At 39.9% G+C, this 25,638-nt stretch overlaps 1 protein-coding gene across 1 annotated transcript in view; it reads left to right on the top strand.

Annotated features, from left to right (window-relative positions):
- Positions 1-25,638, top strand: part of LOC126484340 (surfeit locus protein 1) — a 76,620-nt gene that overhangs the window by 3,825 nt on the left and 47,157 nt on the right. Inside the window, exons 2-3 of the mRNA XM_050107796.1 lie at positions 11,957-12,097; positions 12,184-12,305. Of these exons, the coding sequence (XP_049963753.1) occupies positions 11,957-12,097; positions 12,184-12,305 (263 nt within the window). The remainder of the gene's footprint in view (positions 1-11,956; positions 12,098-12,183; positions 12,306-25,638) is intronic.

Below are 25,638 nucleotides of genomic sequence, written 5' to 3' on the forward strand. Positions count from 1 at the left end.
TTTTTCATCATACTCTGAAGAGAATCTTGTGATATTTGACCTACCTTCCTTAGCTTCTCACTAAGCTTAAATTCATATTCAGGTGGAGGCCGTTTAACTCCTTGTCTGTCCATCCAGATTTAGGTTTTCCTCATTTTCTCTAAATTATTTAAGACAAATTCTGGAATGATTCATTTCAAATGGACATGGCTGATTTCCCACACTTTTCTTCCCCAGACTGAGAGTGTGTTCTGCCTCTAATGACCTTGTTGCCAATAGGACATTAAACACTAATCTTCTTTCCTTCTTTGCGATTCTACCTATAGAAAGAAACAATATGTTGGGGCAATAGTAATACAAGTTCCTAAAATATCCATATGGAAGAAATCATCCAAAGATTATATTTGAAAACAATCAATTATTGACAAAATTATTTAATTAGAGAGACGCAAAATCTACTCACCAAGCGGCAGTAGAACACACACTTAAAAGATGGTTGTAATTGGCAAGCTTTTGGAGCCAGTGGCTGCTTCTTCAGGCAGAAGGGTTGAAGGGGTAGGAAAAGGGGCAAAGGAAAAGGACTGGGGAGGGGTATATTTTGGGAATGTCACCCAGAACCATGGGTCAGGGCAGATTTACTGTATTTACTTCTCCTTTCCGTACAGTGAGTCTCCCCTGACCCATGATTGTTAGTGATTTTCCCAAAATCTACCCTTTTCCTTCACCCCTCTTCCTTCCCCTTCTGCCTGCTGAAGGAGCCTCTGGCTCCGAAAGCTTGCCATTTACAACCATCTTTTGTGTGTGTGTTCTGCCGCCGCTTGGTGAGTAGATCTTTTTATCTGTATAATTAAATAATTTTGTCAAAGATTATGTTTGGTTCTTCAATTTCACTTCAGTAGAAATTTTCTCCAGCCAGGTAATTCCATGTCAATTCAACACAGAAAAGTAACATTTTTCCAACCTGATCATCTCAGACTTCTTTCAAATGTGGTACATCCAGTGATCCAGATAAGAAATGGACAACTGCCAGTTTGCGGAGGTATGTGACTCCTGTGAAGAAAGTTATTGATCTGCAAAGATTTGAAATCACATCTGATTAAACATAAATGACTATAATTGTGGCTTTAATCCAGATACAGCAATGAAACCTGTATCAATGAACAGACAATGAATAGAGATTTACATTTATATCAACATGGCGGGTTTATTAGAATTTTCACGTTCAATATTGTTCGCCTGAACCGTATAGACCTTGAATATCTCTTTTTTGAAAAATATTGCTCCAATATGCTGCTATAAATATGGTTACTATCAAGGTGGTACAAAGGCATCATGGTATTCAAAAGTGTCATTCATAAGTAATGCACAAAAATATTGCTTATGCTATTGTAGCATGGTATTATAAACTGTTTACCTTCAGTGAAGGGTGTGTTAGTTACATGTTCCATGATTCATTTTGCATGATAGATCATAATGATGTGGAACGAGTCATTTTACATTCACATCACAAATTAATTTATGTAAGGTTACATTCTGAACATTTAATAAGTTGTTTTTTTCCCTCTTTCTTTCTTTTTCTTTCACAAAAACAAAAACGATATACAGATGTTAGTAATTCGTAACTACCACCTTTTATACATTACAGTAATAGAAATTCTTCTATGGAATAGGAGGAGTTGCCAAGGAGAAACTTAAGCAATTTGTTATCAAACTTAATTTGTTGCATGTCAGGTGTTTTATGTAACTGGGTAAATGATAAAAAATTTTGTTACAGTTTTTAAATCACTGGTAAAAGATCAAACATTTTTGTTGCGGCATTGTGCACACCTTTTTGTGCTAAAGACAACTTTAATGTGGAATAACAAATGTCATTTTTTCTTCTGATATTGTAATTATGCACCTTCTTTTGAACTGTAGTGGGTTATTTACAACAAACTTCATGAGGGGATAAATGTACTATGAAGCAGCAGTCCGAATGCCCAACACTTTAAACATATGTCTACAAGTTGATTGTGGGTGAGCACCTTTGCACAATCAAGACTTTCTCTTAAAGATGAGTTACCCCAGAAGATTTTTCCATATGACATTATTGAATGAAAATATGCCAACTTACTAATTTGTCTCTCCCTAAAATTTGCAATGATTCTGAGTGCATATGTGGCTGAGTTCCAAAGTACGTTTTTCCAATTTAAATTCTCATTAGTATGGAGCCACTAAGAACTTTGAAGTTTCCGACCTGTTTATTATATTCTCACCATAGGCTACATTTATCATTGGTGTAGTGCCACTAGATGTGCAGAACTAAATATGTTGTGTCTTATTAAAATTGAGCATGAGACCATTCACAGAAAACCAGTCAGTGATACTTTTAAGAACTTTGTCATTTTTTCCTTTTTGTGTACATATGCTTGGATTCATTACAAAAGGAACTAATCTGCAAAAGGAACTGTATACTAGATGGAAGACAGTTCATGTATATGAGGAACAGTTGTGTACCTAAGATTGAATGTGGAGGAACACCATTTGTGATTTCTCCCCAGTCAGAATTATGACCCTGGACTATATTTCTTGACATACTAAGTACAACTTTCTGCATTCTTTTGGTTAGATATGACATTTTCCATTGGTCAGCTACGTTGTAGCGGCACCGCCATTTAGGATAGGGAAAGTTAAGTTTTGTGCGATATTCAGAGCATGAGTTACAGCCAGATGTGGGCTGGATTGCAGTAAGTTATGCATACCAGCAGTTGCAAAGGCAAATAGAGGCCACAGGGGCATAGGACTGCCGGAGAGAGCACACACAGCAGTTTCCATGGTGCAGGTCACAGGCAGAAGAGGGCCACTGGCCAACCTAAACGTTATGCATACGTGACATGAAGCGGCACGCTTTACAAAACAGAGGCGTACAGCCGAGTATAAATTCAAGTGTGGCAACTCGCCTGGGTGGTGGGGCATATCACACTGCTGGGCTACACGCAGCAACAGATGGGGCGCCAGCATCCCAGTCCACGGCGGGTCATTAGTTTGACCCTCTGAGGCTGACATGGGGTCCGTAGCCAGCCAGGGTGGGTCATTCCTCGGCTCGCTACCATGGGCAGTCACCTTGGCTCCCGACACACGCTGGAGACTTCCTGGGGTGAGGGCTGCAGATAGTGGATGCCAGATAGCAGGCGCTTGTTGGTTGCCGCGATCTCAGCCACGCCGGTGAGGAGGAGGACACAGCTGGCCACCTGCGGCTCACACCAAGCAGCACTGAGTCGGCTGCTGGCGCAGCCATCCTGGCAACATCGGAACTCTGTGGGCCGGCCAAAGCTGGCACGACACAGCATTGCATTGCACAGGCCGCTGAGGTGCTACCTCAGCATTGCGGGACCCTGTGACTCAGACCGAGGTGAACGGAGCTCTGTAGTGGAAGCAAATAAATCTTTGGAAAGTTCTCGCCGAATTTTAATACGGCAACTCCTAGCATCCACCCACTACATTTGGTGTCTTCCCGCTACATTTGGTCATCCTGGTACATTTGGTGGCAGAAGCCGCCACAACAACACTATCAATCCCAGAAAGCATCAGTTTATCTTGGAGAATTCTGTGACTCATACAGTCAGATGCCTCACAGAAAATACCAGCTGGCACTATTTTATCATTTATTTAATCATGTCATAAATTCTGTTCTTGAATACATCATCTCCTCAAATTGTGGAAACTGTCAGCAGTGAAACACGTCAGTAGTTATTGACATCTCTCTTACAATCTGTCATAAAGAGGGGTTTAACAACAGCATGTTTCATGCTCTCTGGAAAAATGCCTTGAGTTAATGATGTTTTATAGATTTCAGATTAGACTGGGCTTATTAAATGGAAACAAAATTTTAATACTCTATTGGAAACACCATCAAAACCAGATGACCTTTTAATTTTGAGAGAATTTATAATTTTCTTAATTTCAGAAGGAGAAGTTAGTGATACATTCATATGATTGAATTTTATGAAAGTTACATTTTTAACATACTACTGTGATTTTGCTCTTGAACTGTTTCTTCCTATGCTTTCTATTATATTTAAGAAATGATTATTAAATGCATTTGCTACCTGTGTCTCATTATTTATAGCCCTTCCATTCACTTCAATAGTGTTGTCGTCCTGTTCCGTGGCTGGTTGTCCTACCTCATTTCACTACATTCCATTCAGCCTTATGTCTGTTCTCGGAAGTACTGATTTCTGACATTATGTTCATTTTCTTTGATTTTTTAATAACCTTTCTTTGTAATTTTTAGTAGTTTTTGTTGTGTGCAACTACTGCAGGATCCCTACTTGCTCTTGCCAAAATATACAATTTCCTTTTCACTTCACAAGATGCTTTAATCCTTCTAGTGATCCATGGTTTTTTTACATGGTTGTTTAGTCCCCTTCCTGATTAGATTATCGAGCGAGGTGGCGCAATGGTTAGCACACTGGACTCGCATTTGGGAGGATGACGGTTAAATCCCTCGTCTGGCCATCCTGATTTAGGTTTTCCGTGATTTTCCTAAATTGCTCCAGGCAAATGCCTGGATTTTTCCCTTGAAAGGACACAGCCAACTTCCTTCCCCATCCTTCCGTAATCCCATGAACCGATGACCTCACTGTTTGGTTTCTTCCCCCAAAAGAACCCAACCCAACCATGATTAGATTACATGGAAAGCTATTTTCAAATAATGATATGAATTTATCATGCAATAGATTAAATTTTGTATTAGCATTTGGTTCATTATAAATTACATCCAATGTCATCTCCTGCAAACTATCCTTAAAAACATTTGCCCTGGAGTCATTAATTATTCTAACTGATTTCCATTGAGGAGTATCCATACCGTAAGGTGCTGTGCTATTTATCCTAACTGACTGTGCATCATGATAGAGAGAGAGAGAGAGAGAGAGAGAGAGTGCATTTGTTACTGGGTAGACAGTTATTTTCTTACATTGAGAAACATCGAAGAAAGCATTATCAATTAGGGTCCTACTGTCTTTATCCACCTGTATTGAAAGTTGATTACTGACACCAAATCATGGGATCCAAATAAAATTTCCATATTATTTTTCCTATCACAATCCTTCAGAAAAACTACATTGAGTTTACCACAGTCTATTAACTGCTTGCTGCTGTCTAACAGATGGCACAGTAAAGAATCTAGATTCATCATGTTGTTGTTGTTGTGGTCTTCAATCCTGAGACTGGTTTGATGCAGCTCTCCATGCTACTCTATCCTGTGCAAGCTTGTGCATCTCCCAGAACCTACTGCAACCCACATCCTTCTGTATCTGTTTAGTGTATTATCTCTTGGTCTCCCTCTACGATTTTTACCCTCCACGCTGCCCTCCAATACCAAAACGGTGATCCCTTGATGCCTCAGAACATGTCCTACCAACTGATCCCTTCTTCTAGTCAAGTTGTGCCACAAACTTCTCTTCTCCCCAATCCTATTCAATACCTTCTCATTAGTTATATGATCTACCCATCTAATCTTCAGCATTCTTCTGTAGCACCACAATTCGAAAGCTTCTATTCTCTTCTTGTCCAAACTAGTTATTGTCCGTGTTTCACTTCCATACATGGCTACACTCCATACAAATACTTTCAGAAACGACTTCCTGACACTTAAATCTATACTCGATGTTAACAAATTCCTCTTCTTCAGAAATGCTTTCCTTGCCATTGCCAGTCTACATTTTATATCCTCTCTACTTCGACCATCATCAGTTATTTTGCTCCCCAAATAGCAAAACTCCTTTACTACTGTAAGTGTCTCATTTCCTAATCTAATTCCCTCAGCATCACTCGAATCAATTCGACTACATTCCATTATCCTCGTTTTGCCTTTGTTGATGTTCATCCTATATCCTCCTTTCAAGATACTATCCATTCCATTCAACTGCTCTTCCAAGTCCTTTGCTGTCTCTGACAGAATTACAATGTCATCGGCAAACCTCAAAGTTTTTATTTCTTCTCCATAGATTTTAATACCAACTCCGAATTTTTCTTTTCTTTCCTTCACTGCTTGCTCAATATACAGATTGAATAACATCGGGGAGAGGCTACAACCCTGTCTCACTCCCTTCCCAACCACTGCTTCCCTTTCATGTCCCTTGACTCTTATAACTGCCATCTGGTTTCTGTACAAATTGTAAATAGCCTTTTGCTCCCTGTATTTTACCCCTGCCACCTTTAGAATTTGCCTTTCCATAATCTATTTTCTAAGATAAGCCGTAGGGTCAGTATTGCCGCACGTGTTCCAATATTTGTACGGAATCCAAATTGATCTTCCCCGAGGTCGGCTTCTACCAGTTTTTCCATTCATCTGTAAAGAATTTGCGTTAGTATTTTGCATCCGTGACTTTTTAAACTTATTGTTCAGTAATTTTCACATCTGTCGGCATCTGATTTCTTTGGGATTGGAATTACTATATTCTTCTTGAAGTCTGAGGGTGTTTTGCCTGTCTCATACATCTTGGTCACCAGATGGTAGAGTTTTGTCAGGACTGGCTCTCCCAAGGCAGTCAGTAGTTCTAATGGAATGTTGTCTACTCCCGGGGCCTTGTTTCAACTCAGGTATTTCAGCGCTCTATCAAACTCTTCACGCAGTATTGTATCTCCCATTTCATCTTCATCTACATTCTCTTCCCTCTATATACTCCTTCCACATTTCTGCTTTCCCTTCTTTGCTTAGAACTGCGTTTCCATCTGAGCTCTTGATATTCATACAAGTGGTTCTCTTTTCTCCAAAGGTCTCTTTAATTTTCCTGTAGGCAGTATCTATCTTACCCCTAGTGAGATAAGCCTCTACATCCTTACATTTGTCCTCTAGCCATCCCTGCTTAGCCGTTTTGCACTTCCTGTCAATCTCATTTTTGAGACGTTTGTTTTCCTTTTTGCCTGCTTCATTTGCTGAATTTTTGTATTTTCTCCTTTCATCAATTAAATTCAATATTTCTTCTGTTACCCGAGGATTTCTACTAGCCCTCATCTTTTTACCTACTTCATCCTCTGCTGGCTTCACTACTTCATCTCTCAAAGCTACCCATTCTTCTTCTACTGTATTTCTTTCCCCCATTCCTGTCAATTGTTCCCTTATGCTCTCCCTGAAACTCTGTACAACCTCTGGTTTAGTCAGTTTATCCAGGTCCCATCTCCTTAAATTCCCACCTTTTTGCAGTTTCTTCAGTTTTAATCTAAAGTTCATAACCAATAGATTGTGGTCAGAGTCCACACCTGCCCCTGGAAATGTCTTACAATGTAAAACCTGGTTCCTAAATCTCTGTCTTACCATTATATAATCTATCTGAAACCTGTCAGTATCTGCAGGCTTCTTCCATGTATACAACCTTCTTTTACGATTCTTGAACCAAGTGTTAGCTATGAATAAGTTGTGCTCTGTGCAAAATTCTACCAGGCGCCTTCCTCTTCCATTTCTTAGCCCCAATCCATATTCACCTACTACGTTTCCTTGTCTCCCTTTTCCTACTGTCGAATTCCAGTCACCCATGACTATTAAATTTTCATCTCCCTTCACTATCTGAATAATTTCTTTCATTTCATCATACATTTCTTCAATTTCGTCGTCATCTGCAGAGCTAGTTGGCATATAAACTTGTACTACTGTAGTAGGCGTGGGCTTCGTGTCTATCTTGGCCACAATAATGCGTTCACTATGCTGTTTGTAGTAGTTTACCCACACTCCTATTTTTTAGTTCATTATTTAACCGACTCCTGCATTACCCCTATTTGATTCTGTATTTATAACCCTGTATTCGCCTGACCAAAAGTTTTGTTCCTCCTGCCACCGAACTTCACTAATTCCTACTATATCTAACTTTAACCAATCCATTTCCCTTTTTAAATTTTCTAACCTACCTGCTCGATTAAGGGATCTGACATTCCACGCTCCGATCCGTAGAACGCCAGTATTCTTTTTCCTGATAACGACATCCTCCTGAGTAGTCGCCGCCCAGAGATCCGAATGAGGGACTATTTTACCTTTCGGAATATTTTACCCAAGAGGACGCCATCATCATTTAACCATACAGTAAAGCTGCATGCCCTTGGGACAAAGTAAGGCTGTAGTTTCCCTTGCTTTCAACCATTCAAGGCCGTTTTGGTTAGTGTTACAAGACCATATCAGTCAATCATCCAGACTGTTGCCCCTGCAACTTCTGAAAAGGCTGCTGCCCCTCTTCAGGAACCACACATTTGTCTGGCCTCTCAACAGATACCCCTCTGTTGTGGTTGCACCTACAGTACGGCCATATGTACTGCTGAGGCGCGCAAGCCTCCCCACCAACAGCAGGGTCCATGGTTCTTGGGGGGGAGATTCATCGTAAGTAGTTCAAAATTTCCCAGTGAGGATTTATATACAGTTAAAATTAAAAGTGAACTACTTTTCAGCATTTATTCATAAGCACGCACTTCTGTGTGCTGATCGTTATAAAATCTTCTTGTCTCAATGTTTTTGAACTTGTTTCCTGTGTTATTTCTGCATGAGTAAGCTGCAATAGTATAATCCTTTATATGTAACTTATCTAACCCTATGGTTATGTGGTGCTCAGACAGGCACAGGATTTCTATCTTTTCAGAGCTGTCTTGTTTTTCCACACAGACAAGAAGCTCTTCTACCTTATTACTCAGTCCTCTAATATTTTTATGAAATAAGTTAAGCTTACTTTTGTGTGTGTTATTAAGCATTTTGTGGGACTCTTCTGTTTGTTTTCACTTCTTTCAAAACAGGGTGCCTGAAACATGATTCCAAACTAAAAAAGATGCCCTGACATGAGAAAACACACAGACCTTGCTATGTGTAATGGTACCCCCTCCACTGCCCCGTCCCTAACCCCCTCCCCCAGTATATTACCTGCAAGAAGCTCAGCCAACCTATCTTTCCCTCTTCTGTTAGGTGTTCGCCATGTCTAGTATATTCCCGTCACCCAATTGTAACAACAGCCTTCACAACTCAGCGTTCACAGCAGTGTTCACGCGGGGCTGGTCATGGCACTGTAGGACCTCCATAATACATTTGTAGTTGATACTCCTATTTCATCTATGTCAGACCTAATGTTGTAATTACTGCTCTTAGCTAGGCTGTACCCTGACCCACCAACTATAGCTTGATCGTCTTTGCCAAAACTTTTGCACAAATTCCCTATGTCTTCTGTCACGTAGCTAAGGCTTCACAATACTTGTGAGTTGGCACCCTGTCCATAATTTGTCCTGTACCATCTGGCCAACACCCCTCGCATTAATACTACCTAGCAACAAGACACTTTTCTTCGTACTCTCTTTTGGTACCGACCTACATTGAATTTCATAGCTAGATGTCTGCTGCATGTTACTGTGACTGGAGGAGGCTCTTCCCCCCCCCCCCCCCCCCCTCCCCCTCTTCATGTGACAAGTCAACTTTATTCAACACTATTAGCTCAAATGTAGATGAAGTTGAAGAACAGTTCTCCTTTCACCCATTGCTTACTACCTTTACCCTGTTCCCAAGATTTTTCTCCCCTTCAACCTACCTGGTTCAAATTTTGCATGATCTAGCCCGGCCTGAAGGGCGCAGGCAATGAAAAGTGGTTACATCTCATTTCACATGTCACCAGTTAAATTGTTTATGTTCACCATACTGATGCAGGGTGAGAGTACATCCATCTGACAGATAGTAAATGTGCTTTGGAGTTGGAATGCTGGTGTATTTCATTATTATATGCGTCTCTGTAGTAAGCTATAAACAGATGAACTGTAACCTGTGAATTATTCCAGTGAAATCCCGTACTTCAGCCTGAATAGTGAAGGAGTAATTCTCTAGAAAATCACAAACAACAAGATATTCACTTACTTCGATTTCTTCCTTAGCGATTTTAAAGATCTGTGACTGCTGCTGCATGATACATGAGTGTGGTAGGAACTGTTGTGAACTCGATGCAAATACCTCAATTAAATCATCTGTTGATTTTTTTTAGTCTCTAGAACCATCTCACCTTTAGTTAACAACACTTATATATAATTTCATCAGTGCAGTTCATATCAAACGGATAATCAGTCAGTCTTGTCAAACTTGGACAGTAGGAACATGCACCTAAAAACACGCTGGAAGTGCAGTAACAAATGCTACACAGTGCTTTTATGGTGGTGATGTTTGTTCTTCAAGCTTTCTCAGTACTTACACCTGTCAGTCATTAACCTAAAATTCCAATGTGAGGTGTACAAACAAACAGCATTGATCCCACTGGTATAGGCAAGAACACAGTGCTTTTGCCACAAGTCACGAAGTTTGAGAATACAGTACTTACATATGGGTATGTATCTTCAAAATATGCATACATTTCCTCAAGACTGTGCAACCCTAGCTGCTTCCACTTACTCTAATTCTACTTTCTCTCACATGCATGTAGTCTTTCCTTCTTGGCGTCACATGGCTCACTCTTTGATCACAGTGAAAATCATGTACATGTTGAATGGAGTTTTCACAACATGGTGTACCTGGCTTTCAATTTGGTGCTAGTAATATACCATGTTCTGGTGCTAACTGTTTTGCTCTTCTTATCATGTAATGTGAAGCCAAAAATCTTTTGTGATTTTACTTATACTCCATCTCTTAGGAAGCGTTGTGAAAATATTTATTTTGTGACATGTACTTTATGTATTGCGAAACTTATCTTTCAGCCTGTCTGTGAGTTCTTTTTCTCCATTTATTTTCCACACATTTCTTTTTCCACTTGTGCCACATACACATGCTACACCACTGAAGCATCACCTGCTACACGACTGAAGCAACCTTTTTCAGTTTTCGCTTTGAGTACTTTTTCCACAGACAGCAACCTCTTTCTTCACAGGGGATTCACCTAAAAACTGAAGACTAGTATTTGATGAAACCAGTGCCATATCTGATACTATTTCCATCTTCACTTTACATCTTCTCTGAAAGTACCTAGCACACACAGCTGAGGCAACACCTGCAGGAGTTGATGGGTTTTGTGATATTTGCTTTCAGCATTTGCTGTAAATTTTTCCACCTAGCAGTACATTAGTCTACTTGTTTACCACACACACCTAAACAATCTTCAAATTCTTCTGTATCCTTGAAAGACCTCCATCTTTAAATGGATTGCAACAGTGCAGTTTTGACTTGAAATCCATTTTTTACAAACTATTGCTAAATGCTAACTCGCAGCACATGTACACTGCAGACCTTGAATGTGAAAATTCTTATAAGCCTGGTATGTTGCTTAGCAAGGTAAAGCTCTACTCGTCAGCTTTTCAGTGAAATGAGTTTCATTGCTGTATCTGGGTTAGAACTAGAATTATAATCTCTTTTGTTGAAAAAGACACATGTTAATTTCACCCAATTTCCAAACTTTGCAGACCTGTAACTTCCTTCACAGTTGTCATATACCTGTGAAAGCTGGTAGTTTTCCATCTCTTATCTGAGCCATTGGGTGCATCAAATTTGAATGAAGTCTGAGTGGATTGGGTTGAGTGCTGCATTGAATTGACATGTAATTACCCAGTCTGCACTGTGTGTGATGTAGAACATTGATTGATCTTCTTACTCAAAGAGCAAGAAGATATCTTTGCATTGTACTAGTCACAAATGATATGTGGCAGTGTATACATCATGGGTAAGTATCACCCTGCCCTTCTTCTCCCACCCCCACTGTGCTGGTTAGTTTTCAAACAATGCATGGAAGGATAACTATTAATAAGCTTCGGTATGTGCTCAGATTTATATTTTTGTTGCCATGGAAATTTGTGAAATTTGGCACACCCAAATGTAAGGAGAGGGCAGCAGGCTGTTACATTGCTTGATGCATCTTACATTGAGTGCTCTTGGAATTTAGGCAGTGAAGTAATCTAACAAAGTAACACAAATGTTTAATACATTTTTGTCAACTACTAACAGAGAGGGTATTTTTTTGCAAAATGCTTGTTATGTATTGTTTTGTTAAAATGATTCCAGATGTTTCAGCAGAAAAGGGAAAACTTCCCACCTGTGATGTTCCTTCAACAAACTCGACATAATGTTTCAACAGTTGAAACACGATTTCGTAAAGCACAGGATGGCAATAAGAAACTGAAACCGTTTGCATGGTTTTTGTTGGTGAGTGAAACTAACTTTTCAGATATCAGGAGCAGTGTATTATCTTTGTTCTGTAATATTTGAATGTTAATATTTGTTTCAAGTAGCTCGTGCCGATAACAACATTTGCACTTGGAACATGGCAAGTGAAACGCCGGAAGTGGAAGTTGGATCTTATTGCAGATCTTGAGAGTAGAACAAAGCAGGCCCCATATGATCTTCCTGAAGAGTAAGTGGCACTTCATTATATAAGTTCTCTCAGTATATTTGTATGTTGACATATGGATGGGTTAGTTCTTCCAATATTCACTGTGTCACATTATAGGGAGTCTTATTGATAATGATATGCATGATTTGGGAGTACTCTCCAGATATGTGCGGCATCTGTGGGCTTCTCTTCCATGTCACCTTTTATGTACAGAGATAGAGCAGCTACACAGCATTTATCACAGAAAGTTGCAGTATAGTTTAATTTACAAAGAAGTCCTTAGGAGCAAACATTATTTACATATGAAACTTCCTGGTAGATTAAAACTGTGTGCCGGACAGAGACTCGAACTCGGGACCTTTGCCTTTCGTGGGCAAGAGCTCCACCACCTGAGCTACCCAGGCACAACTCATGCCCCGTCCTCACAGCTTTACTTCCGCCAGTACCTCGTCTTCTACCTTCCAAACTTCACAGAAGCTCTCCTGCGAAACTTGCAAAACTAGCACTCCTGGAAGAAAGGGTATTGCGGAGACATGGCTTTGCTGCAGCCTCGAGAATGTTTCCAGAATGAAATTTTCACTTTGCAGCGGAGTGTGCGCTGATATGAAACTTCCTGATAGATCAAAACTGTGTGGCGGACTGGGACTCGAACTTGGGACCTTTGCCTTTCGCGGGCAAGTGCTCTACCATCTGAGCACTTGCCCGTGAGAGGCAAAGGTCCCGAGTTCGAGTCTCGGTCCGGCACAGAGTTTTGATCTATCAGGAAGTTTCACATCAGCGCACACTCCGCTGCAGGGTGAAAATTTCATCCTGAAAATTATTTACATATTTTGCAAAGGATTGTGACACAGTCAACATTCCTGCGTACTTTCTGCTTGTAACCCTTACTTTTGTGGCCAGAAGAGATGTGACATTAGCCACTTGTAGGTGAGATTGATGTGTATTCATCTTGTGCCATTATTTCCTTTTGTATGCACTGCATATGTAGTGCTTTAAGCAGACAAGTGTGTAATAATAGTAATGATGTCCCTAAACTGTGCAGCTGAAGACTAATTTAGACATTGTTAGCTATTGTAAGTACTGGTATCAGAGAGTTATAATTGAGGTCATCCATGAGAATCTCTGCACCAAGACAGACTGTCATTAAGTTCTATTGCTAGCAGTCAGACTTTATTATCATATGTACCCCCATGTCTGAGGCCTTTAAAATGACTCTGTTACTATTTAATAGTGTTGGTAGAAAGATTGTGTGTCACCATGACTTTGGATGCAGATTTTGAGATAATCAATTGATAAATCATCTACTACACACACGCGCGCGCGCACACACACACACACACACACACACACACACACACCATTGTCCAGAAATTAATTAATTAACCTACAAGAACTTCTATGCACAAATTATTTCTTAATTGAACCAAAAGCATACTGCCGTACGGTACCAATATTATGAAAAGGAAAGTTGCTGATCACCATATAGCAGAGATGCTGAGTTGCAGATAGGTACAACAGAAAGACTGTCACAAATAAAGCTTTAGGACTGTAAGGCCTTCATCAAAAATAGATCTCTCTCTCTCTCTCTCTCTCTCTCTCTCTCTCTCTCTCTCTCTCTCTCTCTCACACACACACACACACACACACACACACACACACACACACACGCAAATGCAACTCACACGCACATGGCTGCAGTCTCAGGCAACTGCAGCCACACTCCGGGAAGCAGCACCGGTGCATGATGGGAGTGGCGACTGGGTGGGGGTAAGGAGGAAGCTGGGCAGGGGAGGGGGGGGGGGGGGCGATAGTAAGGTAGGGGTGGTGGACAGTGCAGTGCTGCTGGGGAGTGTGCAGGGACGAAGTGGAGAGAGGGTGAGGCAGCTATGTGCATTCGGGAATTAAGACGTGGAGAGGTGGGAAGGATCCACATGGCACAGGCTGTGAAGCAAACATTGAAATGAAGGATGTCATTTTTGGCAGCATTCTTAGCAACCGGGTGGTCCGCTTGTGTTTCTTGGCAACAGTTTGTTGGTGGCCATTCATGTGGACAGACAGATTGTTGGTTGTCATGCCCATATAGAATGCAGCACAGTGGTTGCAGCTTAGTTTGTAGATCACCTGACTGGTTTCACAGGTAGCCCTCTCTCTGATGGGTTAGGTGATGTTTGTGACCGGACTGGAGTAGGTGCTGGTGGGAGGATGTATGGGACAGGTCTTGCATCTAGGTCTATTACAGGGGTATGAGCCATGAGATAAGGGGTTGGGAGCAGATGTTGTGTAGGGATGGACAAGTATATTGTGTAGGTTTGGTGGACACTGGAATAACACTGTGGGAGGGTTGGAAGGATAGTGGGCACAACATTTCTCGTTTCAGAGCATGACGAGAGGTACTTGAAATCCTGGCAGACAATGTAATTCATTTGCTCCAGTCCTGGGTGGTACTGAGTTACAAGGGGAATGCTCCTCTTTGTCCAGAGGTGGAACTTTGGGAGGTGGTGGGAGACTGGAAAGGTAAGGCATGGGAATTTGTTTTTGTACAAGCTTGGGAGGATAATTACAGTCTGTGAAGGTTTCAGTGAGACCCTCGGTATATTTCAAGAGGGACCGCTCGTCACCGCAGATGCGATGACCACAGCTGTTCTGAATTGCACAGATGGGAACTTTCCCTGTATATATCCAACATTCCTGTAACCCTCCTGGCCTTAACCTTCGTTAGTCATTGTCCTCACCCATCCAGCCCCATCTCTGTTCCCATTCCAGCACTATACAGCCCTCATTCCACGATCACACCCAGTCTTTTTACTTCTCTCCTTTTCCACTACCCCCCCCCTCCCCCCATCTCCCCTCCTCATCCCTGCACATTCCTCAGCAGCACCTCACTGTCCGCCACCCCTACCCTACTGTCCTTCCCCCTCCCCGCCCTAGCCTCCTCCTTACCCCCACCCAGTCGCCACTCCCATCATGCACCGGTGCTGCTGCTCGCAGAGTGGCTAAAGTTGCCTGAGACTGCAGTCGTGTGTGTGTGTGTGTGTGTGTGTGTGTGTGTGTGTGAATAATATATTTGGGCCAACTATTTGCTCTGTGTTCTCACATTATTAAGCACAGTGGTGTGTGAGGTCTGTCATTGGTTGGCCACTCTTGCATGAGATGTGCGTGTCTGGAAGCAGTGGATTCAGTCTTTATGCCACAGTTATAGGATCTTGAAGCTTCAAGCATTTCATGTTATATTGTGGCATGTGAGACATTGTGAAACTGGTTTGAAATTAATAATGACTTCAGTGATAAACTGCACTATCTGTGATCCATCTTTAACTGTTATCATTTGAACTCATTATCCAGTTCCTAAATTTGGCAGTGGAGGGAAGCTTATAATTGGACATTTGGAGGTGAAGAGGAGTAACATAATCTATATCACTGACCCAGTTACTTATAAGACATAGTCAGATAATTGTCACATTCTGGAAGAGCTTCAGCAGAACAATGAAATGCTATTGCTGCTATCCCTGAGGCGAAAGTGCTACGAGTTTGATAAATTGGGCATAGTGCTACATTGGTGTTAATAGTAGCCATTTCCAGCATCTTCTGTGATGAAAGGGTCAGTTCTGCATCAGTCTTATTGTAAATATTTTTGAGGCTAATTTTATTTTGTCTGTTCGTTATTAACAGTAATAGCATTGACATGTGTTTTAGAAGATTAATCTTTGTTCATTGTGTAATAAACGTATGTGGAGTTAAACATTGCAAAATAAAGAGCACAGTGTTTAGATAAAAAATAGAGCCTCTAAAAAAATTATACACAGTGAATCTTAGTCATTTGAGACAATGGAAATGTCCAATATAGCTGTATAGGGGCAGGTAGGTTAAACATTCTCATTGACAAAGTTGTCTGAGAAGTCCAACAAAATTGGAGACACTTGCAGTGTCAAAGATCAGGTCTTGCTCTGAGGCATAGTTGAAATTCTTAAATAGTAGAATGACATGCATGGCCAAAGTACTGTTGAAGGGATGGTTGTAGATTGTAATTCTGGTCTTTTTTCCTAATAAAATCTGAAGAAAATTGTGTGGGCTTCTTTGCATTTTAGAAAGCCGCCAATAGACTATATCACCATAAAATAATAATATCTCTTACTGAAATGACAGTGAGTAGTGATGGTACAACTGACAGGTTTTAACAGCCGATTGTCCAGTAGATTGTTTTTTTCAGTTAAATGAAACTAGTCTGTCAGGCCATGAATATTAATGTTGTTCACTCACTCTCTGGGTTTGAATCAATGTGAGACAACAGACTGGGACAAGTTTCTGATACTTACATCAGTTGCATTAATGTTTCACTGAATCTCTGGTTTTGAGTAGTTTTACTTACAAATTTGTTCATTGTTTTCAGTTATACGCGAAACATGACTGGGCTGCCAACTTTTTTGTACACTAATAATGTATCTTATTTCAAAAGGACGTCAAAAAGGTGTATTTATAAAAATGAAGTATTTTCTAAATTCATGTACAGGGCTATTACAAATGATTGAAGCGATTTCATAAATTCGCTGTAGCTCCATTCATTGACGTATGGTCACGACACAATACAGATACGTAGAAAAACTCATAAGAGCGCAGTGAGATAAAATGGCGACAGGAGCCGAGAAAGCGTATGTCGTGCTTGAAATGCACTCACATCAGTCAGTCATAACAGTGCAACGACATTTCAGGACGAAGTTCAACAAAGATCCACCAACTGCTAACTCCAGTCGGCGATTGTATGCGCAGTTTAAAGCTTCTGGATGCCTCTGTAAGAGGAAATCAACGGGTCGCCTGCAGTGAGCGAAGAAACGGTTGAACACGTGTATCTGGACATGCTGGAAAATTGGCTCATGCCACAACTGGAGACCGACAGCACCGACTTCATCTTTCAACAGGATGGTGCTCCACCGCACTTCCATCATGATGTTCCGCATTTCTTAAACAGGAGATTGGAAAACCAATGGATCGGTCGTGGTGGAGATCATGATCAGCAATTCATGTCATGGCCTCCACGCTCTCCCGACTTAATCCCATGCGATTTCTTTTTGTGGGGTTATGTGAAAGATTCAGTGTTTAAACCTCCTCTACCAAGAAACGTGCCAGAACTGCGAGCTTGCATCAACGATGGTTTCGAACTCATTGATGGGGACATGCTGCGCCGAGTGTGGGAGGAACTTGATTATCGGCTTGATGTCTGCCGAATCACTAAAGGGGCACATATCGAACATTTGTGAATGCCTAAAAAAACTTTTTGAGTTTTTGTATGTATGTGCAAAGCATTGTGAAAATATCTCAAATAATAAAGTTATTGTAGAGCTGTGAAATCGCTTCAATCATTTGTAATAACCCTGTATTTATTTACTTAAACATTAAATTTGTGTACTTCTGACATTAAACATAAATTTTTGGTCGATACCAAAACTGTAATGGCTGATGCTGCGATGTAAATTTATGTTTAAATAAATGAAAAATTAGTTCACTTAAAGTTATTGAAGCTGTCTCTCTCTCACCTGTCGCTGGTTTGCATCAATTGCCTAAACAAATGAAAAATTACTTTATTTAAATTTATTGAAACTATCTCTCTCTCTCTCTCTCTCTCTCTCTCTCTCTCACACACACACACACACACACACGCACACAGCTGGTTTGTACTCATCATCAATAATTCAATTTTGGTAAAAGCTGAGATGACATAAACAGAAAGCATACAGGATAACAATATTTTTTAATTGTTTGGTGACTTAATCATTTGTTTATTAAGAATGTACTGCAGCATATCAGGAAAATATTTGTTATCATTCGTTAATTTTCTTTGAATTTCTTCAATTGACAGTTTCAAAATGTGAAAAGCAAATATCAGAATGACAATATCAGCAATGACAGACTGTAAGAGTGAGCCAACAATTATGATTTACACTGAAGTGACAAATGTCGTGGGATAGGGAGACACCATATTGCTTTAAACAGTAATAATTTCACATGTCGAGAGAAGCCTCTGTGCTACTAGCAGTCTCGGCCGAGTGGTTAAGGTTTCTGACTAGAAATCAGATTCCCTCTGCACGTACATATGATGGTAGTATTGCATACACAAGGTACCAAAGGCTCCAGGAGATTCGTGTGAAAAGATGTCCAACATCATTATGGCTGTATAATGGGCATTAATAGACTTTGAATGTGGAATCTAGTGGAAGTAGATGCATGGGACATTCCATTTTTCTGAGATCCACAGTGTCAAAAGTGTGCAAAGACTACCAAATTTCAGGCGTTACCTCTTTACACAATGGCTGATAACCTTCACTTAAAGACTGAGAGCAGCAGCGTTTGCATAGAGTTATCAGTGCTAAGAGCCAAGCAAGAGTGCTTGAAATAACCACAGAAATCAATGTGGGATGTATGACACATGTATCCGTTAGGACAGTGCAGTAAAATTTGGTGTTAATGGGCTATGATAACAGGTGACATATGCAAGTGCCTTTGTGAACACCTTGACATCACCTGCAGCATCTCTCCTAGTCTTGTGACCATCTCGATTGGATCCTAGACTACTGGAAAACTAGGGCGTGGTCAGATGAGTTCTAATTTCAGTTGGTAAGAACTGATGGTAAGGTTCGAATGCGGTGCAGATCCCATGAAGCCATGGACCCAAGTTGTCAACAAGGCACTAAGAAAGCTGGTGGTGGCTCTGTAATGGTGTGGACTTTGTTTACATGGAATAGACTGGGCCCTGTGGTCCAACTGAACCAATCATTGACTGGAAATGGTTATGTTCAGCTACTTGGAGCCCATTTGCAGCCATTCATGGACTTCATGTTCCCAAACAATGATAGAATTTTTAGGGATGACAATGTGCCATGTCACCAGGCCACAATAGTTTGCGATTTCTTTGAAGAACGTTCTGGACAATTCGAGTGAACGATTTGGCCACCCAGATCACCCAATGTGGATCACAGTGGAAAATCCTGCACTGGGAATATTTTCACAGATATAAATGGCTGTAGAGGCAGCGTGGCTCAGTATTTCTGCAGGGGACTTCCAATGACTTGTGGAGTCCATGCCACATTGAGTTGCTGCACTACGCAAGGCAAAAGAAGTCTGAAATCATATTATCAGTATTCCATGATTTTTGACACCTCAGTGTAATAACACCAAAATGATCAATTGTTCCCCCACAGGACTGAATGTGCCAAAGGTCAATGGAATCCTGTTATCGTCCACTGCAGTTCAGAGGAGTACAGACTTCGTGACAGACTGTTTACAGTATTGGCAGTATACAGTATAGGCTTAACTGTGAAATTGAAGTACTAATGTGTGAATGGTAATAGTACTTCTTCATACCTATGAAGTACTATTTCTGCTACTTTTCACAAGCTGTGAAATGCAAACAGGTTTGTGAGCAGGGGTGTGATTTGTACATGTGTAGGTGATGATATAATTTACTGTGCAGTATAACTACTTACCACGCAAATAAACATCTGTTAAATATTGAAGATCTGAATTCAAATGATTTTTAACTTATGATGAGCACAATTTTTCGTTACAACAGAATGCTAGCTGTCATTAAAATTTGATAATTTTTTCTTTCTTTTTCACATTCCCTTGAGCGAAGTTACATGCTCAGTTTTGTACCCCAACGAAACATCAGCTTAATTCCCTATAAGTTTGACAAAATTAGCTGCAGGTTGCATATTGTTTGTTGATTGCATAGGTTCATGACAAGCCTGTTTTGGCATGTGTGCCATTTTCAAGTGGTCGAGTTGACATTACCTTCGTTTATAACATTTTATTCTACATCTAGACAGAGTGACATCCATAAAACATCTTGAAACGTAACTTCTTTTATGTATTATGTTATTAACATAGATCACATATTTACTTCCTATAGAAGAATAATGGTGAAATTAATTTCTTTCCTTTTATTTTTATTTATTTATTTTACAGTAATTAAATTATGGATCATTCCAATGTCATTGTAATAGTACTATGAGATTTATCTTATATTATACTTACATCTAGATGGAATGACATCTGTAAATCATCTTAGAATGTATCATATTTTATGGGCTATAAGATGCACCTTAATTTTTATGCAGTTTTTTTAAAATAACATTTTTACCATTTTTATTATTAGATTGAAACCAGATTAAAAAACATTCTTAGCTTATAAAACCGAACTGACCTTTAAAATCTGTGAAAACCATCAGCTGAATTTTCTTCTTCTTCTTCCTCTTCCTCTTCGTCATTGTCCTCTTTAACTATAAGATGGTCTTCGCTTCCATCGAGAGCATTACTTATGCCACACTTCTTGAAAGATGTAATAAAAATGTCTTCTCTCACTCCACACCACGACTGATTTATCCACTGACACACTTGTTTGATTGTAAGTCATTTTAAAGCTCCTTCGACATGAATTCATGTTGGGTTTCATCCATCATCCATTTGCTCCATTCCTCTCTCTTATACACTTTAAATGGTTTATTTATCGAAACATCCAGAGGTTGCAGTTGTGAAGTAAATCCTCTTGGAATAACAGAAGGCTCTGTACTTCCCTGTCTCAATTTCTCTTTAACAGAATTTTGCAAATGACTGATAAACTGATCTAGCACAAGAAGAGAACTCTTCTTCAATAAAGCACCTTTCTTTCCCTCCCACACTCTGTTAATCCTTAATTTCATACCATCATCCATTTCATAACGTCATCCATCCATACCTTGTTATGTATGTGAACAACTGTTACTGGTGGTATTTCAGGAGGTTTTGGCATTGCTTTTCCCTTGAAAATGATCATTGGTTACGTTTAGTACTGTCAGCACAATGTGAACTGACAACAGAGTAGTGCAGTTTTTTCATATCCACTTGTTTTTATAGTTACAGTTTTAGCACCTTTCATGAAGATAGCTGTTACTCAACACATCAAATGTCAGAGAAGTTTTGTCCGTATTTGCTATTTGGCTGAGTTTCACACTGGTTTTCTTTCTATGTTGGATAATAAAGTGATGGGAAGATAATATTTTCTCTTCATACTTTTGTGCCATTTTCTGAGATATTTTGATTTTGGTTTGCATACTAAGTTTATGATGCTTTATAAACTTATAGCGCCAGCCAACTTCTTCCATAAAGTCTGTTGAGTTCCACAATAGTGCTAGCTTACAAGCATGTATTTGAATAATTTTTGTATTAATTCAAATGCCATTTTGCGTACACTTGAATCCATTTCAATGTGTCGACTTCTAATTTTGGCCATTTTACACTCAGTCCTCCATTTGCACGTATAGTCTTCCTCTCTCTCTCTCTCTCTCTCTCTCTCTCTCTCTCTCTCTCTCTCTCTATTTTATTTTTTTAATTTTTTTAGTTCTTCTGTACTAAAATTTGTTTTTTTACTGTTGTGGAGGGCTGAAATGCAGGTCAGCTGCTTTGTTCTCATGTTGACCTGCATATGCTATAACTTTCAATTTATAGCCCACTATCATAAGAATACCTTTTATCTTTTTCAGTTATAAAACTAGCTGTTAACAAAAACATTGTTATGTTATCGATAACACAAATCACTTTCAATTCAAGTTCACCGGCATGGTAGACCGCAATGACATGTCTTAGGCAAGACATTTTTATGGGGTTGTGATGGTGGGGTAGAAGGGAGACAGTGTTAGCAAGCTTGTGAATCCTCGCTACTCATGTTTGTTGCCTTCTGTGCACTGCTGATGCCAGTTGAATCATGTTGCCAGGTAGAGATAGGTTTCCTGTGCAATCAAATATATGGCCATTTTTAAGACTGATGGGAATTTTATATTAAACACTGGACATTTTTATATTAATTTAGAGTATGAGATGAACCTGAATTTTGGAGACAACTTTTCAAAGAAAAAAGTGCATCTCATAGTCTTTAAAATGTGGTAAGTTCTGTTATGTATCATGTTGTTGACAAGACACGTATTTACTTTCTATAGAAATTTCATATATATAATTTTTTTTTTTTTTTTTGCCGCTTGTAAAATGATGGATTGTTCCAATGGTGCTTTATGTTCACAAGTAAATTATAGGATTTTTTTTTTTTTTTTTTTGTCGGAGATATTGCATGTTACATCGATGTGCAGTCATTATGTTATCCATTGTTTTCGTTTATGGTGTTGCGTTGCTACGTTAACAACATAGTACATAAAAAGAAATTATGTTCCAAGATATTGTATGGACGTCACTGCATCTAAACATAAATACAGGGTGTGTCAAAAAAATGTATACAGACTTTGAAGCGTCATAGAAAATTTATTTCCCATTCTACAGTGTTAAATTTCTGGAAATGGAAAGCTTAAAGTCCAATTGGAAAAATAAATGTACTTTGCAAATGTGATTAATATTCAAACTGGTGGCCTTCAGCATCAATACATTTCTGAGTACGAGTCACCATGGATTCTGAACATCGTACCAAAGTGTCCAATGAGATTTCTGCACACACCGCCTGAATCTCATTCCAAAGTGTGTCCAGGTTACGCGATTTACGTTTGTACACCTCATCTTCTACTGTGCCCCATAAGAAGAAATCCAGCGGCATAAGGTCTGGAGAGCATGCAGGAAACTCGATTGGTCCCCTGCATTCTATCCACTGGCCTGGCACACACTATGATAGTGTGCTGGGGCGCCAGCTTGTTGGAAATAAAACCCATCATTACCGTATAATGCACGAATGGCAGGGAATATGGAGTCAGCAAGCATTGTTAGGTACGTTTCTCCAGTAACAGTACCTTCAAAGCGGAAAGGCCCAATGAGTGCCCTTGCAGACAAACCACACCACACATTTACACCAGGCAAATTCACAGTCTTTTCAACTGTAATGTGTGGATTATCTTCAGCCCAGTACACACAATTGTGCCTATTGACAGTTCCATTGAGTTGGAATTGGGCTTCATCTGACCAAATTATGCTACCCATAAATCCCGGTTCACGTCTCACCATCTCCTGAACCCATTCACAAAATTCTAACCTTCAATCTGGATCGTCGTCACTTAGCTGTTGCACCAGCCTTGGAATGTACACACGAAACTTGCCTTTCTTCTGAATGCGTAGCACACTACTAGCACTTACATTACTCTCACGTGCCGCTTGCCTTGAAGATTTTTGAGGTGAACGCTGAAACAATTCCAAGACCGCAGTTGTGGAATCATCACTTGTAGCTGTACGAGGTCGCCCTGATCGACCTTTATGCACATCACACACTGTTCCATGAATTTTGAATTTGTCTCGTAGACGTGTAATTGTTAACCTTGAAGGTGGTTCTGTACCATACTCACTTCTTCACTGTCTTTGAACCGCAGCTACATTCTCAAACTTCCAGCACCACTTAATTATCTGCTCCCACGCTTCAAAGCTCAAACGCACGTCCGCCATGTTGCAGTTACTTCCTTGCCACTGCTGCCACCTGTTGAAGAAACATAACATTACTTTCTTACAGACAGAACAGGAAATAAATTGTCTATGACAGTTCAAAGTGTGTATACATTTTTTGATGCAACCTGTATTATATAAGACAAAATCTCATAGTACTATTAAATAGACATAGAATAAAATGATTATAAATATAATGTCAACAGGAGCACTTGAAAATGGTGCATGTGCTGAAACAGCTTGTCATGAACCTATGTAATCATCAAGAAATAAACAATTTGCAGCTAATTTTGTTAAAAGTATAAAGAGGATGTCATACTACAACCTTATGCAAGCTGTGGGCCCAGAAGAGATGATGTTATCAACTTAAATTATCCATGCATTAATTACATCTGAAACAACCTGAACTTCAGTAATGAATTAATCAGTTTTAAATGATGACAGGAGAATTAATATATTCAGTACATAATTAAGTGAACACACATGCTTATTTTAACTTTGGCATACCCCTTGAGATGTTATCACATGTGCCTGGGGTTGGGGTTTTCCTTTGGGGCTATATGAACCCCATTTGTGTACACTACTTCAGTTTGACCAATGAAAGTACTACAGACTAGTTTCACTGAGGAATGAATGGGTAGCCCAGTCAACTAAAACAGTAAAGGGAGGTTTCATTTGAAAGACCCAATACATCTTTCAACATCTGTAACATCAGTTTCCTTATGTTTTGTAAATTTTAATTTTGACATCAAAATTGTACAAAATTAATAATCTGTTATTTTGAAATTTATTGTTAAAATTCTATATAAAGTGATGCAGCGATGCTGCGAGAGGTCGGTCGGTCAGTCAGTCAGCGTTTTGTTTACGTGTGGTGTGTGCAGTTCGGTTGTCAACTAATGTAAATAAGTTTTGTGAAGCTTGAGACTTTAGTGTTCAATCATCAATGAACCTCAGGCAAACGAAGTTTAAGTTAAATGTTAATGATCTGAGGAGAATGTCAAAAGAATTTTTTCAGTCAGAAACGTGCAGACTTAATCACAACCATATCAATGACATTCTACGTACCCTACACACCTTTTACGATCATATTTCGTGGTATTGATGCAATTCGGGGTGGGTCACATGTGACTTTGGTTTATCTGAAATTTTCGTTATCTGAACTGGCTGCCGTCCCGATCATTTAGGATAAACGGGAGTTTACTGTACAACTTTTATGTCGAGAGATTTACAAATAACCAACTAAAAGTCAGACAAAACATAGCAGAGTTACCAGATAAAAACAAGGATAAAATACCAGTACAGACGCAGTTAAAAAAAGACAGATGGCCGTGGCCAGGTGAGTACTTCGAATGTGACTTACAGAGCCAATCAGCAACACATTAAAATGTCACACCCAATATCATACAAAATCTTAAAACACTCACCTCATTACGAGTTAAAAATAGAGGGCAGGTCCTGTGGGAGACCCACGTCTACCCTCAGGTCATCATATAAAACACACTCAATTAAAATACGTTGTGCCCAAAGCTATGTTCCACATCTGTGATACACTAGGGTTTCTCACGACGAAAGAGAAAGCCATGTATCAGTGGGCAGTTTTTCACTCCAAGCCCTCTAAGGGCTACTAATTCAGCTCAGCATGGTCAGGAGGTAAAACCCCCTCACATCCAGCCACTGAGCCTTCCACCATCATATAGTTTTCTGGGAAACATATGTGGTTACAATCTGCAGGTAACAGCAAGCAGGTGGTGGAAGAGAGCAAGCCTCCTTGGCAGCCCACCACATCAACAAGTTCATTTCCTTGGATCCCCATGTACCTGCAGCAAATGAGGAGAGTGCTCTGGACTTTTTGCACCTTACTATGTTCTGGGTACATCTGACGAGTAGCAAGAAGGGCACTTTGGGAATCAGAGCCAGTGATGAATTTCTTACTATGATACCATCACACTGCTCTAGTGCC

The sequence above is a fragment of the Schistocerca serialis genome, chromosome 1 (assembly GCF_023864345.2).
Source record: "Schistocerca serialis cubense isolate TAMUIC-IGC-003099 chromosome 1, iqSchSeri2.2, whole genome shotgun sequence".
Classification (NCBI taxonomy): Eukaryota; Metazoa; Arthropoda; class Insecta; order Orthoptera; family Acrididae; genus Schistocerca; species Schistocerca serialis.